General features: G+C 37.9%; 1 protein-coding gene across 2 annotated transcripts in view; it reads right to left on the reverse strand.

Moving 5' to 3' along the window:
• HECW2 (HECT, C2 and WW domain containing E3 ubiquitin protein ligase 2) overlaps positions 1-15,816 on the reverse strand; it is a 404,117-nt gene that overhangs the window by 235,002 nt on the left and 153,299 nt on the right. For both annotated transcript variants that reach the window (XM_017869298.1, XM_017869297.1), the window contains exon 2: positions 10,555-10,881. In XM_017869298.1, the coding sequence (XP_017724787.1) occupies positions 10,555-10,846 (292 nt within the window). In that variant the 5' untranslated portion in view covers positions 10,847-10,881. The remainder of the gene's footprint in view (positions 1-10,554; positions 10,882-15,816) is intronic.

A 15,816-nucleotide genomic window follows, 5' to 3' on the forward strand; every position in this document is an offset into this window, starting at 1 on the left:
TTTGGAACCTACATAATACTCAAATTAAAATACTGTATTATTTAGCATTCACATTTTAAGTGCTTACATAATTTCTAGAGCTCTGCTTCAAATAAATGAATTTTGTTTTCCTTAAGTAGAAGTGGCCCATTGTGTCACTTTAAACTGGAAATCCCTTCTTGGGAATTCATTCAGTGGTTAAGTTTGTGCTGTAGCTTCAGGCTACCAGTAAAATGATTTTATTATTATTAATAATTACCAAAATATTAATGATAGTTTATAATAATCATAACCTTACAATCTGCCCAAGCACCTTGCCGAGCATTTTATACGCAATACCTCACTTAATTCTCATGTCGGTGGTTTCTTAAGTCATTTTTTTAAAGATGGAGAAATTGAGGTTTAAAAAGTTAAATAATCTGCCCATGGTCATTCAGCTAGTCATTCATTGAATTTACTAATGTGTCTAACTGTAGCACCTGAGATCTCAACAACTGATAACGTCAGAGCTTCTCAAAGTGTGCTGGTGTGACGGTCCTGGGTAGTTCATTGACAAAAGTTATTCCTTAACAGTTAATGCATGTCAGAAAGAAATATACCTAACAATGCAAACCTTTCTCTAACACTATTGCTTAGAACATTGTCAGGGTAGACAGTTTGTTTTGTTTTAACCAAACGAGTTACTTCACTTCACAGAATACCTCTAGGTTCATCTATGTTGTCACAAATGAAAGGGCTTCCTTCTTTTTTAATGAATGCATAGTATTCCATTGTGTGTGTGTGTGTGTGTGTGTGTGTGCGCGCGTGTGCGTGTATCTCACATTTTTCTTATCCATTCATCCACTGATGGACACTTAGGTTGACGGCATATCTTGGCTATTGTAAATACTGCTGCAATAAACATGGGAATCCAGATATCTCTTCTGTATGCTGATTTCATTTCCTTTGGATATGTATACCCATAAGTGGGATTGCTGGGTCATATAGTATTTATATTTTTAATTTTTTGAGGAGCCTACATAGAAAACTCTTTTTATGATGCTTTGCTTTATTGCACTTCACAATGTGTTTTTGTTACAAATAGAAAGTGTGTGGCAACCCCACACTGAGCAAGTTGGTGCCATTTTTTTTCCAACAGCATATGCTCACTTCACATCTCTGTGTCACATTTTGGTATTTCTTGCAATATTTCAAGCTTTTTCATTATTATTATGCCTGTTGTGATGATCACTGATCAGTGATCTTTGATGATAATATTGTAATTGTTCTGAGGCACCATGAACTGCGCCCATGTAAGACTGTAAACTTAATCAAAATGAATATTGTGTGCGTTCTGACTGTTCCACTGACCGAGCAATCCTCTTTCTCCCTCTCTTCAGCCGTCCTATCTCCTGAGACACAACAATATTGAAATTAGGCCAATTAATAACCCTACAATGGCCTCTAAGTGTTTAAATGAAAGGAAGAGTCACACATCTCTCACTTTAAATCAAAAGTTAAGGCTGGGCGCGGTGGCTCAAGCCTGTAATCCCAGCACTTTGGGAGGCCGAGACGGGCGGATCACGAGGTCAGGAGATCGAGACCATCCTGGCTAACACGGTGAAACCCCATCTCTACTAAAAAATACAAAAAACTAGCCGGGCAAGGTGGCGGGCGCCTGTAGTCCCAGCTACCCGGGAGGCTGAGGCAGGAGAATGGCGTGAACCCGGGAGGCGGAGCTTGCAGTGAGCTGAGATCTGGCCACAGCACTCCAGCCTGGGTGACAGAGTGAGACTCCGTCTCAAAAAAAAAAAAAAAAAAAAAAAAAAAATCAAAAGTTAAAAGTGATGAAACTCAGTGAGGAAGGTATCTCAAAAGTTGAGTCAGGCCAAAAGCTAGGCCTCTTGCTTCAAACAGTTAGCCAAGTTGTAAAAGCAAAGGAAATGTTCTTGAAGGACATTTAAAGTGCTATTCCAGAGTGCATACGAATGATAAGAAAGTGAAATAGCCTTATTATTGACATGGAGAAAATTATAGGGGTCTGGAGAGAAGATCAAAGTAGTCAAAATATTCCCTTAAACCAAGCCTAATCCAGAGCAAGACCCTAACCCTATTCAATTCTGTGAAGGCTGAGAGAGGTAAGGAAGCTGCAGAAGAAAAGTTGGAAGCTAGGAAAGGTTGATTCGTAAGGTTTAAGGAAATAAGCCATCTCTACAGCATAAAAGTACAAAGTGAAACAGTAAGTGTTGATGTAGAAGTTGCAGTAAGTTATCCAGAAGATCTAGATAAGATAATTGCTTAAGGTGGCTACACTAAACAACAGATTTTCAATGTGGGCAAAACAGCCTTCTATTGGAAGAAGGTGCCATCTAGGACTTTCATAGCTAGAGGAGATGTCAATGTCTGGCTGTAAAGCTTAAAGAACAGACTGACTCTCTTGTTAGGGGCTCATACAGTTGGTGACTTTAAGTTGAAGCCAATGCTCATTTACCATTCCAGAAATCCTAGAGCCCTTAAAAATTATACTGAATCCACTCTGTTGGCACTCTAGAAATGGAACAACAAAGCCTAAATGACAGCACTTCTGTCATTTAGATTTACTGAATATTTTTACTGAATATTTTACTGAATATTTTAAGGCCACTATTGAGACCTACTGCTTGGGGGAAAAAAAAAAACAGTCACCTAAGAGGTCTGATAAAGATTTACAAGGAAATTAATTTTTTTTTCATGCCTGCTAACACAACACTCTTTCTGTAGCCCATGGGCCAAGGAGTAATTTTGAATTTCAAGTCTTATTATTTATGCAATACATTTCTTAAGGCTATAGCTGCCATAGATAGTAATTTCTTTGATGAATCTGGACAAAGTAAATTAAAAGCCTTCTGGAAGGGATTCACCATTCTAGAAGCCATTCACAATTCATGGGGTAGACTAAAACATCACCATTAACAGGAGTCTGGAAGAAGTTGATTCCAACCCTCATGGATGACTTTGAAGGGTTCAAGACTTCAGTGACGGAAGTCACTGTAAATGTGGTAGAAATAGCAAGAGAATTAGAATTAGAAGTGGTGCCTGAAGATGTAACTGAGTTGCTCCAATCTTATGATAAAACTTGAATAGACAAGGAGTTCCTTCTTATGGGTGAGTAAAGAAAGTGGTTACCTGAGATAAAATCTACTCCTGATATAGAAGCTGTGAACACTGTTGAAATGACAACAACAACAACAAAAATTAGAATATTCCATAAACTGAGTTGAGAAAGTAGCACCAGGGTTTGAAAAGTTTGATTACAATTTTGAAAAAAAGTTCTACCGTGGGTAAAATGCTATCAAATAGCATTCATGCTACAGAGAAATCTTTTGTGAAAGGAAGAGTCTGTCAATGTAGCAAACTTCATCTCTGTCTTATTTAAAGACATTGTGCAGTTATCCCAACCTTCAGCAACCACCACCCTGATCAGTCAGCAGCCATCAACATGAAGGCAAGACCCTGCACCAGCAAAAACATGACAATTTACTGAAGCTCAGATGATCACTAGCATTTTTTAATGATAAAGTACTTTTAAATTAAGCAATATACATCAGTTTTTTTTAAGACCTAGTGCTATTGTACACTTAATATTTAGATTACAGTATAGTGTACACACAACCTTTACATGTACTGAGAAACCAAAAAACTTTGGGTGACTTGCTTTAATTTGCTATTAACTTTATTATAGGAATCTGGAACCAAAACCACACTATCTCTGAGTTATTCCTGTACTGTTTTCCATAATGGCCGTACTAATTTACATTCCCACCAACAGTGTGTAAGGGTTCCCTTCTCTCCAAATGTCATCAACACTTGTTATCTTTTGTCTTTTTGGTAACAGCCATTCTAATAGGTGTGGGGTGACATCTCATTGTGGTTTTGACTTGCATTTCAATGGTGATTAGTGAAGTTGATTTTTTTTCATATACCTGTCGTTCATTTGCTTGTCTTCTTTTGAGAAGTGTCTATTCTGGTCCTTTGTCAATTAGAAGGTTTTAAGAAAAATATTAACACTGTAGCCAATCATCTAAAACTGCCAAAAAATCAAGAAGGTGGTGAGCAAGTAATTAACAACTGGGAAATACCAGACTACAACTCTAAACACAGGAAAGAAAAATGAAGACCTGAGACATAGGACACTGAAGTTCCAGCTTTGATTCTTCCCCCAAGTTGCAGGGTATCACCATTCTAGACCTTAGTTATTTATTTACAAAACATAAGCTTAAACTTTGGGATCTTAAAGCTCTAAGATACATGATCATAATGCCTTGGTTCACTATTGCAATCTTACTTTATTTTATTGTCCAAATGTGAAGAAATATGAAAAATGTCAAAATATATTACCAGGATACTTTTTTAAGACTGACAGTCAAAATACAGTTGTTCTGCCATTCATTTTTGAAGACATAATCAATCCATAGACACTGAGAGGTCTAGTTAAATTGTGGTCCAAAGAAATGCTGGTAAATTATTTGTTACCGGTCCATGACAATATAAGAAGCTTGAGCCAGAATCTGAAATGCTTACATTAAGAAACTTTAGTTTAGATTATTTTTTTTTTTCATAGCAACATTTTCTCATTGAAGGAATCAGATATTGATTTACATTCTAGAAAGGAGCATCTTATCTGTTCATAGATCAGTAACAGTTTGCAGACCAGTACTTAGAATAACTACTGGTATATAGCATAGTATACACTTTTATATTTTCATTATGCAAAATAAATAAATAAATAATTGTCTTAATGTGCACTTTCCTAGTTCTGTTAAGTACCTGAAATTGCCTACAAATGAGAAATGGCAAACGAAGCCTTTTGGAGTATTTGCTTTTCTTTTGAACAGCCAAAAAAATAAGCATAGGTCCAAAGGTGAAGAGGAATTAGACAGTGAGCCTGAAACAAATTTACTATGATCTACGTCCTCTTTAAACTGTTTCCATTTGATTCTTCATGGAAAGCTGTTTGTGTTGCATGACCTAAGTGTCTTTGTATAAGACAAGCATTTGGTTCTTTTTATTTGGTGCACTTAGGAGGAGGCAATAAGGAGCGCTGTTAAATTTGTAAGGAATCAATTCTAATTTTGGAGACCAACAATAAATTCTAAGCCTAGTGATTTCCGCAACCATCTGCAAGGCAGGAATTGTTGTAATTTGGAGGTTTGGGGTTATAACTCCATTGAAATCATCTCTAGAAATCTCAGGATGTATATGAGGCTTTCTGGAAGGAGGAAATATAATTAGCATATGTTTTGAGAACTGTGTTCACACCAAAGGCTCCTCAAATAATGCTTCGATATTTTCAACTTTTTTCTTTGTATTTCCAATAGGGCCTATTTACTGCCTAAAAATGCCTAAAGAAAGATTTATTTTTCTGATTCACATGCATATGTTTTCCCTCCAGATAAGAAGTGCTACAAGTCATCTGGAGTGCGCTGTACAGTTCAAAACATTCTGCACAATGAGCCAAACAAAAACAAAACTCACACTTCTAGAGGGGAAGAAAATGTAAGCCAAGAGAAACACAATCAAAATGCAGAGTGTGCCAACAAACCACACCTCATCAGCTTGATGTTCCACTAAATTCCTTCTCCTTTGGGACTTATTTCTATAGAGACCATCTCTCTGTTCCATAACTAAAACTAGAAGTTGCTAGGAAACAGTCAAGCTTCTCAGGACACAACTGAAGGGGAGAGGCTGCTTCCTACCAAAAGGTATAGAAATCTTAAGCTATCTGACATATATGCTATTGTTATGAAATCTGGATTCTCAGTACATCTATTTCACAGAGCCCAGGAGAGAATTTACTATGCATGTTCTTGTGTATCCACACAGTATTAAATTTATGACTTAACCTGAACCTCAAAAATCTTTTCCCATTTAGCATGGTGTTGCCTCTTTTCTTTCACTTCCTCTCCAAATGTTTCATTTTACCTACTTTCATTTAATAGCATCCAAAAAATTGTTTTGCACATTTTCATGTTACTAAGTACTCATTTGAAAGATTATTCCCATCACATTATTGGTCCTATTAAAGCACTGAAAATTTCCACATGGCTTGGAATTACTGTGTTCAGAATTTTATATCAAAATTTTGTTACTTCTTTTAAAACAACCTGGTGGCTTTCACAGATATTAAAATAGTCCTTAACACTCTCCACGAAGTAGTAACTACCAAAGCAGCCCACTCACTCTTTATCTTGCCTTTAAAAGCAGTTGTTACCCTTTTCCCTTTCTTATATTTCTAGCTGTGTCAGTGGCTCTATTAGCAACAACTGCAGATACAAGAAAGCCTGCTGCTGACTTAAATAAAGAGAAGAACATTTTTTTTCCACATATAACATGAACTTCAGAGTGCCAGTCCAAGATCTATTTTCTGCTCTGCCATCCATAGCTTTTTATTCTCTTGATTGATGCCTCATGATTGCTACATGGATGCAACAGCTCAAGACATCGTATCTTTTCACCAGAGTTCCAAGGACAATAGAAGAGGAAGTTTAAAAGACTCTTCATGAAACTCTCGTTTTTCACTGGAAAGCAAAGTTCCCCCAAAGTTTTCCCATTAGATCTCATGGGCAAGAACCGAGTTACATGTCTACTTCTAGACTACTCAATGGTTGGATTAGCATACAAGTTTAGACCTTTCCTGAGCCTGGGGAGGGCCTACCTACCCTGAGATTAAGGACTTAGTGCTCACCCCACTGACCCAATCAGGGTTCTGATTACAGAGAGAAGGGGGCAGAAAATGGACCCTTGTGGGGTCTGGGATGCCAGGTCCTCACCCCTCTTTCCTGCTGGGATAGAAATCTATTAGAAAATACAGTAAGAAGTGACAACATAGATGTAAGCAATCAATTTTATTCATCATTCTTTGGAAAAGGCTAGAGGGGAAAACTGAGACCTCTTATCTCCCATCCTAAATCAAATTATACAGGAACTTCAGCTTCAGACCTGAATGAAGTAATTAGCACCAGACTAGCCTTCCCAATGTACGTAACTATACAATTAGAAGTAGAAGTGGTTTTCAGACATTGGAAAACAGATGGTATTACACTATAATCTCAGAGAAAAGAGAAACTTACAAGGTGACACTATGATCACCCAGATCTCAGATGGTGGACAATTTCCTGAGTGTAGAGTCCATAGTAAGAAGCTAGAGTCCATAGTAGTTCTGCTGAGCTTGGATACAGAGATCAGAGTCTGGGTCAACTGCAGTACTAGAATCTCCAGGCCAGGGTCCTGGAAACAAAAGAGCTCTAGAAGGATGAGGGCCAGAAGTCCACAAGTCCACAAAGGGGATCCCCTACAGATCTTTGGCCAAGGTCTGGGCTGCACATACTCAGAAAAAAAAAGACCAAGGCTTTATAGAGAGCAGCTTACAGGGCTGAGAGGACAACAGAGTGACCAGAGGTTAAGCAGTGCTGGTGAACATTGGAGCTACAGCTCAGCCAGAGTGAAAGACCTGGCTAGCACTTCAGGCATCCAGCTAAGACATCAGAAATGCTGCTGCTTAGGAATAAGCACAGTGTACTAGAATAAGACCTACCATACACTTATTTCACCACAGCCCAAAAGCAAGACCTAACAAAATCCATAGGGGAGACCAAACTCCGAGGATGAATTCCACCAAGTTAGAAATAGTAGAAAAATACACCGGCCTTTCCGCAGATCCAGTCTAACAAAGTGTAAAAAATCAAACCTACACAAGTTCAAAGAAATAAATCTGCCTATTAGAAAAAAAAAAAAAAAACAGGTATTCCACAGAACTCAGAATTTCTACCACATAGAATTCTCAATATCCAGTGTAAAATCAAAAAGTACTAGCTATGCAAAGAAACCAAAACATAAGAACCATGGTCAATGAAAAAAAACTAGTCAATAGGAACTCATCCTGAGATGGCCTAGATGTTGAAATTAGAAGACAGAAACTTTAAAGTAGCCATATTCAATTCAGTTTGAAGAACTGAACAAAAATATGATCTGAATGAGTTAACACACAAGAAATCTCATATAAGAAATGGAAAGTAGAAAAAGAGAAATGCATATTCTAGAAATGAAAAGTCAAATAACTCAAAGTTTAAAAATCCATTGGGTGGGATTGACAACAGAATGAAGACAAAAAAAGGGCAAAGTTGGTGAACTTGAAGATAGAGAAATAGAAATTATCAAATTTGAATATCAAAGAGAAAAGATGTCGAAGGAAAATGAACCAGCGCCTCGGGGCCTTGCAGAACAACATGAAATGATTTTAACATATGCATAACTGGCATCTCAGAAAAGAAGAAAAAAATAAAATAGAAAAAAAATTTGAAGAAATAATGGCCAACATTTGTCCAAATTTCATCAAAACATTAACTTAAGAAGCTCAGAGAATATCAACTGAAATAAATAAAAAGAAAATCACATCTAGGTATAGCATAGACAAACTGCTGGAAACCAAGATAAAGAGAAAAATCTTGAAAGCAGCCAAAGGAGGGGAAAAAAGACATGTAACATACAGGGGAACAAAGACACAATGATAACTTACATGAGAAAGACACAGAAGCTTCTTGAAATAAGCTGATAAAGAGTTACCACTTTTCCAAAGGGATTTATTTCCTAATTCTGCTTTCCTAGCGATAGTCTTGGATTAATTCCAGACTTAGGACTCTGACCTATACTTTTTCCTCTAGAAAGTAAAATATAACAACATCAAGATGTTGTGGTTTTGGTCACTTGGAGATAAGATTCACTGTGGATGGAATTCCTTAGTTCCTTCCTGATTACATTTAAACAGGGAAATATAGCAAGTGTATGTATGGGAATCAATTTTTTAAGTGATTCTAGCATTTTAAAGATTAAGTTATTCATACACAAAATAAATCACCTTATATGAGAAAGTAAAATTGATTATTTCCCAAATAAATATTATAAAAGGATTTTTAAAAACACATTTTGGTATTCGTATTTGTAGTCTTATATTAAGTCTTCTATTAAGATTACAAAATAAAATCTAAAATGGGAAAAAATGAGAAAGTCTAAAGAGAAGTTATATGAAGTGCAAGAGTAAAATTACATTCAAATCAAAAGGGTTACTTCTAAAGTCCCATCAAAACTGTAAGATTTTTTGTGAACATAATAATACAAATGTAATTTTTAAATTGTATATCTTCCTCAATTTGATTATATTTTAAACACACTTAGGGAAAATGCTGTGCAGACTTTTCCCCTTTTTTGGTTACCATAAGAAAAAAAAAAAGAGAGATAATAATTCATTAAAGTTTTGCACATTTTGGATTTTTTGTTTTCCAGCATGATTAACCATTAAGAGTTATATAAGTGAATACAAACCAAATGTTTTATTTCAGTCAATATAAAATTCTTTATCCCACAGAAAAATAAATTTCAGTGGGTTTAACATTCTAACAAAATTTCAGCAAGTGTTGTTTTGCCTCAAACAAGGCCTCTCAACAGTGGTACTATTGGCATCTGGGGCTACATCACTCTTTGTGGAGGAGGCTGTCCTGTACCTTGCTGGATGTTTCACAGCATCCTGGCCTCATATCCCCCTACCCACTTGTGACAACCAAAAATGTCTCCAAATCTTGCCGAATGTCCTCTAGGGGCAAAATCTTCCCTGGCTAAGAAGCACTGCCATAAACAGATGGGTTTTCTTTTCCTCTTATTTTCCATTTAAAAAAAAAAAAAGGGGGGGGCAGCAGGGTGGTGGGGGATGCTTGGCTTACAACTTACATTGAAAGCAACAATGGCTTCCTAATATCTGATGCTAAATTTTGGAGACAATTTTCTTCATTCAAGGAAAAAGTTCTCCAACTTTGGAGAATGTTAGATTTTATTATTGGGTTGGATTTCAATTTTCTTTCTGTTTAGTTGGTAGGTTAGATTTTTGCTTTCCAATGTGGCAGACTTTGTACTTTTTGGATGTCTCATTCATCGCTCACTCTGCAAATATAAGTTCACTAAGAACAATAAGCGTAAATTAGCTAAACAGAGCTGGACTGCTTTTACTAAAACAAATAGCAATTATTTATAAGTCATTTGTCAGGAAAACATGACACTTCCTTCCCCTAACTGATCTAGGACAGAGTCATGAAATTTAAAAATAAAAAGACATCTTAGGCTACAAGTAGTTCTTAACAAAACTCAAATTTTAGAAAATACAGAGCTTTTAAAATATGTCATCTAAATCTAGACGTCTCTTTCATCAGTTTAAAAATGTTAGTAAATGTTAATAGATATCTCTTTCTAAAATGGGACTGCTGACCAAGAGAAATGTGAAGTTTTGTTGGTACAATTACTTCTGCATCGACCTAATAGAAAATACTGTAACACCTACAGGTTCTGAAGGTTCTGACATTTAATTAGGTAGAGACGTAACCACAAACTTCATAATATAAGCAAAGGTACTGTTGAATCCCTTCCTCCCAAAGAAGAAAAAAAATTCCCAGAATCTGCTGTGTGTATATATGCGTCTGAATTTTTTCCAGGAGAAAATATAGAATGGTAAAAATGTCAGACTAGAAACTTGTATGCTCTGAGTCACATGCAAGTCCATTCCATTTGACTCACCTATATGATAAAGTCCAATCCAATCACTGGGGTCCACCTCCTCTTTAATGTCCCAGAAGATAATGAGATTCTGGGCTTGCCCCAGCGTGTACTCGTACATGCTGGCAGTTAAGCTGGAGCGGCTCTCAGAAGTCACCAGGTCAGTGTCGCTGTTGGCCCGCTGCAGGGTCATGTTCTCTGGCATGGAGCTCTGGGCGGCGAGGCTCTGGAGGTTCTCTGGGCTCAGCGTGTACCGCATCTGGGGATTTCGACGCCGCACGAAAAGTAGGTGCTCCCGGGCTGAACTAGCCATCCTGTCTGCCTCTCTGGGATTGGCTGCCTACAAAGCTGCAGGAGACAGATAAACATAAAACATTAGTGCTACGACACAAAGAATTAGATTTAAGCTTTCCAGACATAAAGCCTTAAAGAGTGTTTATTAAAGCCTGACTATGTAATCTTCTGCTGTCAAAATAAAACCTATTATTCTACTGTCAACTGATGATGTCAAAAGCAGCTTCTATAGAGTCAAGTCACATGATGGCAAAGGCTGTCACATGCCTGTGACCCTCGATTTCACTTGGCATAGCTTTCTCCTAGCAATCAAGGAGGAGAGGATCTCCCCGCCATCCCTTTTAGGTCTATCCTTTCCCAAACACCCCATGTTCAAACATGGCACCCTCTTCTCCTTTTCCATTCCACACACATATTTATTTGCTGCTGCAATGAAATTTTAAAACAGCAAGACACATGCTAAACACAGTTGAAGTATACCACTGAGTACAAGTTCACTTGCTCAGTTTCCTTAGCATAAGAATGTAACTCACTGAAATCTTTTCAGGAGCTTGCTCAAATGTCACCTCTTCCCTTAAATATAGTGGTCATTGCATTTAAAACCGCAGCACCCCAGCATTTCCCATCCCTCTTTTCTTGCTTTATTTTTCTCTATAGCAAGTTTTGTGATCTAATGTACCATACAATTTACTTATTTATTTGGTTATTGTCTACTTCACTTGATGGAATGTAAGTTTCACAAAGACAGGGATTTTCATCTGTTTTGTTGGCTACTTTATCCCCAGTGTCTACAGCAGTGCCTGCTACACAGTACATGTTGATAAATATTTGTTAAATGAAGAAATGCAGGAAGAGTGAGCATCTTCCTCCTAGATACTTCTTGGCATAACTTGTATCTCCAGTCCCTTTCCTGAGCCTGCCCCTTGCCATCCTGACTTTCTGGCTGGTCCACATTATTTGGGCCATCTGGATCATGATAAGCTATTTCCTTTGGCTCCCACTTGGCCTCCATCCAAAGGAACAAGGCCTTCCCTGTTGGAACTTAGACAGCCCCTTTTTGGCTCACTGAGTCTAGTTCTAAAATACTTCCAGACACACACAGAGACTCCAGTACCTCCTGTACTTTAACGCAGTACAACTAAGGTTCTATCTACCAGCGCCTTACCTGTTTGCCATGGGTTTACATTACCTCACTCGGATCTCACTAGCCTTACATAGAATTGATCTGATTTTCTTCTGTACCATCCCTTTCAGAACTACATAATCCACTTGTGCATTTACGGATTTAACATTTACTCCGCACTCTTAGTACCTGCCACCATCTTCATTATGCCATGTTTCATTTCAAGGTAAACCCTATTGGGTCTTGGGAAGTCAGCATGAGTTTTCATTTAAAAAACAAACAAAGTAACCTTGGGTGCAATATTTACGTGACAGCTAACAACCTTGGCTACTGAGTCTGAGAGGAGGACACGGGAAGATTGGGTTCCCTAATTTCTCCCACCCTCCCACTCAGTTCACAGACACTTTGGGTGAAGAGGACATGCTTCTGTGCTAGGTTTATAGCACTTGCAAATGTATTTATTCAAGTAGTTTCTGCCATAAAGTGGATCTCATACTTTGAGCACTATCTCTTGAATGAAAATAACTTGGACAAGATATCCTTTGTGAAAAGGATACAAATAAAAATGAACAGATAAGTTGATTTACTCAGTTCAATGATTTTAAATCCTCTATCTCTCTTCATAAAGATGGCACTTATTTTCTGTATGTGGTCTATGGTAACCCCGATACCATAAAAGAATCCATAATTATTAGAAAATCTCCAATCTATGAAGCTTAAAATACAGGTCAACTTCTAATCTAATAGTTTCATGAAATTTCATTTTACTGACTTTCAACAGGCCATTATTTCTTTATAAACTCAGTGAGTCAAGCAGCACATCAGCTTCAGCAAGAACTATAAATAATTAACTCCTAACACATTGTAGTTGAATAAAAAATACAGGCTGTCTAAACTACTTCCCTGAAAGAAAGAAATAGGTCACAACCCTTATGGCTTAAAACCACAACAGAAGAACTACTGACAATCATTCCGCTCTAGAAAAAAATGAAATAACATGTATGTACACCCACATTACTGTTTTTAAATTATCTGTATTTAAGCAGAGAGATAGGTTAGCACAGCAGCTAAGAGAAAAAGCTCTGAAGCCCAACTTCTGGATTTCGGCTATATGTTTACTTTCTATCACTCTATGATCTTAGACAATTTATTTTAACTCTTCATCCCTCTGTTTTCCCACCTATCCAGGAAGAACATAATAACATCTGCCTCAGAGGATTTTAGAGAGAACTAAATAAATCAGTACAGATAAAACATTTCAAACACTGTCTGGCATATAGTAAGAGCTTTAAGTTTAGCTATTAATACCATTATGTGACTACATTCTATTTTAATTATATCAAGAACTGGTTTTAATACTCCCATAATTCCCATCACCCCTTCTACTTAATCAGCATCTTCAGTATTTCAAAACATAGCCCCTAACAGAAACAAAAGAACCTTGCAGGCAGTGAGGACCTCAGATATCTCAGAGCCCAAGCTTTGGCCCCATAACACTGACAAGAGCCACTCCCTGGTCCTCAAGCCAGAGATAAAAGTTGAAATTCACCTTCATCACCAGTAGTGGGTTCATTCGTTCATGCAACAAATTACTGTGCTCATCCTAAGTGAAAAGCATTAAGGATACAACAGAGCAAAAGTCAAAGTCCCTAGTTCAAAAAAGCCTGCATTCTAACAAGAAAAGACACGCAACTAAGGGCCAAAAACTGAATACATAATACATAATATATTTGTTTTCAGTGAAAGAGTAAAACGTTAGAAATGTGTGAATCTGCTGGCTTATACATGTCTACCATAAAGCTGCAGTGTATGCTAAATAGTAAAAAGAGTAAGGTATTTTTTTTCAATTTCTTTCTTTTCTTTTCCTAACATAGCCCTTCCCCCGCGGAAACTTGGAATTTAAGGGAACAAGAGCAAATATTCATATATGAGATAATTCAAGGTATCAATGGCACTTTATATACATGTATAATTAGGCTTAACAAATACGTTGTGGGGACAATGAATGTTGTAGGGAATCTGAAAGTGATAAAAATATATTTATAACGGGCTTAACCTTTTCCAAAGCACTTTCACATCGAGTATCTCGAGTAAGGCCTCAGAATATTGTGAATTAATTCCGAGAGATAACATCATTATGTCTGTTTTCATATGAGGAAACTAAGAAAGATTTGTGAGACAAAAGTTTGGCTGAAGATGACAGAAAACGCTTGGTGGCAGAGGTGATATCTGAGGTGAGCCTTAAAGAATTAGAGAAAAAAGGAAGAATGCATGAAGAGCATTCTAATTGGAAGCATGGATACAAAGAAACTACCAAGGGAGAGTACTGGGAGGGAGGGAAGAAAAAAACAAACGTAGAGTTTCCACAGAACCTGGTGAAGATGAGAATTCTGCAAAAGAAACCACGCACCGGCCAGGCGCAATGGCTCACGCCTGTAATCCCAACACTTTGGGAGGCTAAGGCAGTCAGATCACCTGAGGTCAGGAGTTCAAGACCAGCCTGACCAACATGGTAAAACTCTATCTCTACTAAAATACAAAAATTAGCTGGGCACAGTGGAACATGCCTGTAATCCCTGCTACTTGGGAGGCTGAGGCACGAGAATCGCGTGAACCAGGGAGGTAGGGGTTGCAGTGAGCCGAGATTGCACCACTGCACTCCAGATTGGGCAACAGAGTGAGACTCTGTCTCAAAAACTAAAAAGCACCAGCCTTGGAGGGGGTGGGTCACCACAGTGCCCACTGACGAATGCAAGCCCCAACGTGACACAGAAGATACTGAGGCTCCATGAGGTTAGGTCCACCCAGTGTCACAGAGCTGATGAGTCAAGTCATACGCTTAAAAACAAAGTTAAAGCAGGAGAGAGAAAAATGAAAGAGAGAGAGAACTTCAAAGTCAAGGAAGGAGAGACTCCAAGGACAGTGTCAAATGCTGCAGGGAAAGCCTGAGGAGTGGGGAAAATTGGTGGCCAAAAGAGTTAGCATGGAGTGGTAAAAGTGGAGTAAAGAATCCAGGCTCTTCCTCAAAAGGCTAGATGGCGAAGAGAAGGAGGCATGTGGGGAGGGCGACATGGATTGAGACAGAGTTGGGTTTGTTTGCTTTCATGTTTTGCTTTGTTTTGTGTTTTTTGTTTTGTTTTGTTTTGTTTTTTTAAGATGGATTCTTGCTCTGTCACCCAGGCTGGAGTGCAGTGGTGCATCTCGGCTCACTGCAAACTCTGCCTTCCGGATTCACGCCATTCTCCTGCCTCAGCCTCCCAAGTAGCTGGGACTAAAGGCACCCGCCACTATGGCTGGTTAATTTTTTATATTTTTAGTAGGACAGGGTTTCACCGTGTTAGCCAGGATGGTCTCGATCTCCGGACCTTGTGATCCACCCGCCTCGGCCTCCCAAAGTGCTGGGATTACAGGCGTGAGCCACCATGCCCGGCCTTGTTTTGTTTTTAGGATGGAAGAGATTCTGCATGTTCCTAATACCAGCATAGGAACTAAGAAAACAGGAAATACTTGCTGAATGAATCAAAACTGAGAGAAAAGGGCCAGTAAAGAGGAGAGAATGAAAGAGAGGAGACATAGTACAGAGCATGGCTACTAGGCTGAACAAAAGCTGGAAGACGTAGGACAGATGGAGAATTAGTCCAAACCAGCACAGTCCAATTGAAATATAACACAACCCATGGGTGTAATTTAAAATTTTCTAGTAATCACATTTTAAAAACATAAAAGAAAACAGATGAAAATTTTAATAACATTTTATTTAACTCACTATATCCAAACTTATTGTTTCAACATTAATATAAACAGTTACTAATTTTTTTATTTTTTTTAAATGCTAAGGCTTTTAAATCCAGTGTGAATTTTACACT

The sequence above is a fragment of the Rhinopithecus bieti genome, unplaced genomic scaffold (assembly GCF_001698545.2).
Source record: "Rhinopithecus bieti isolate Rb0 unplaced genomic scaffold, ASM169854v2 scaffold_2572, whole genome shotgun sequence".
Lineage (NCBI taxonomy): Eukaryota > Metazoa > Chordata > Mammalia > Primates > Cercopithecidae > Rhinopithecus > Rhinopithecus bieti.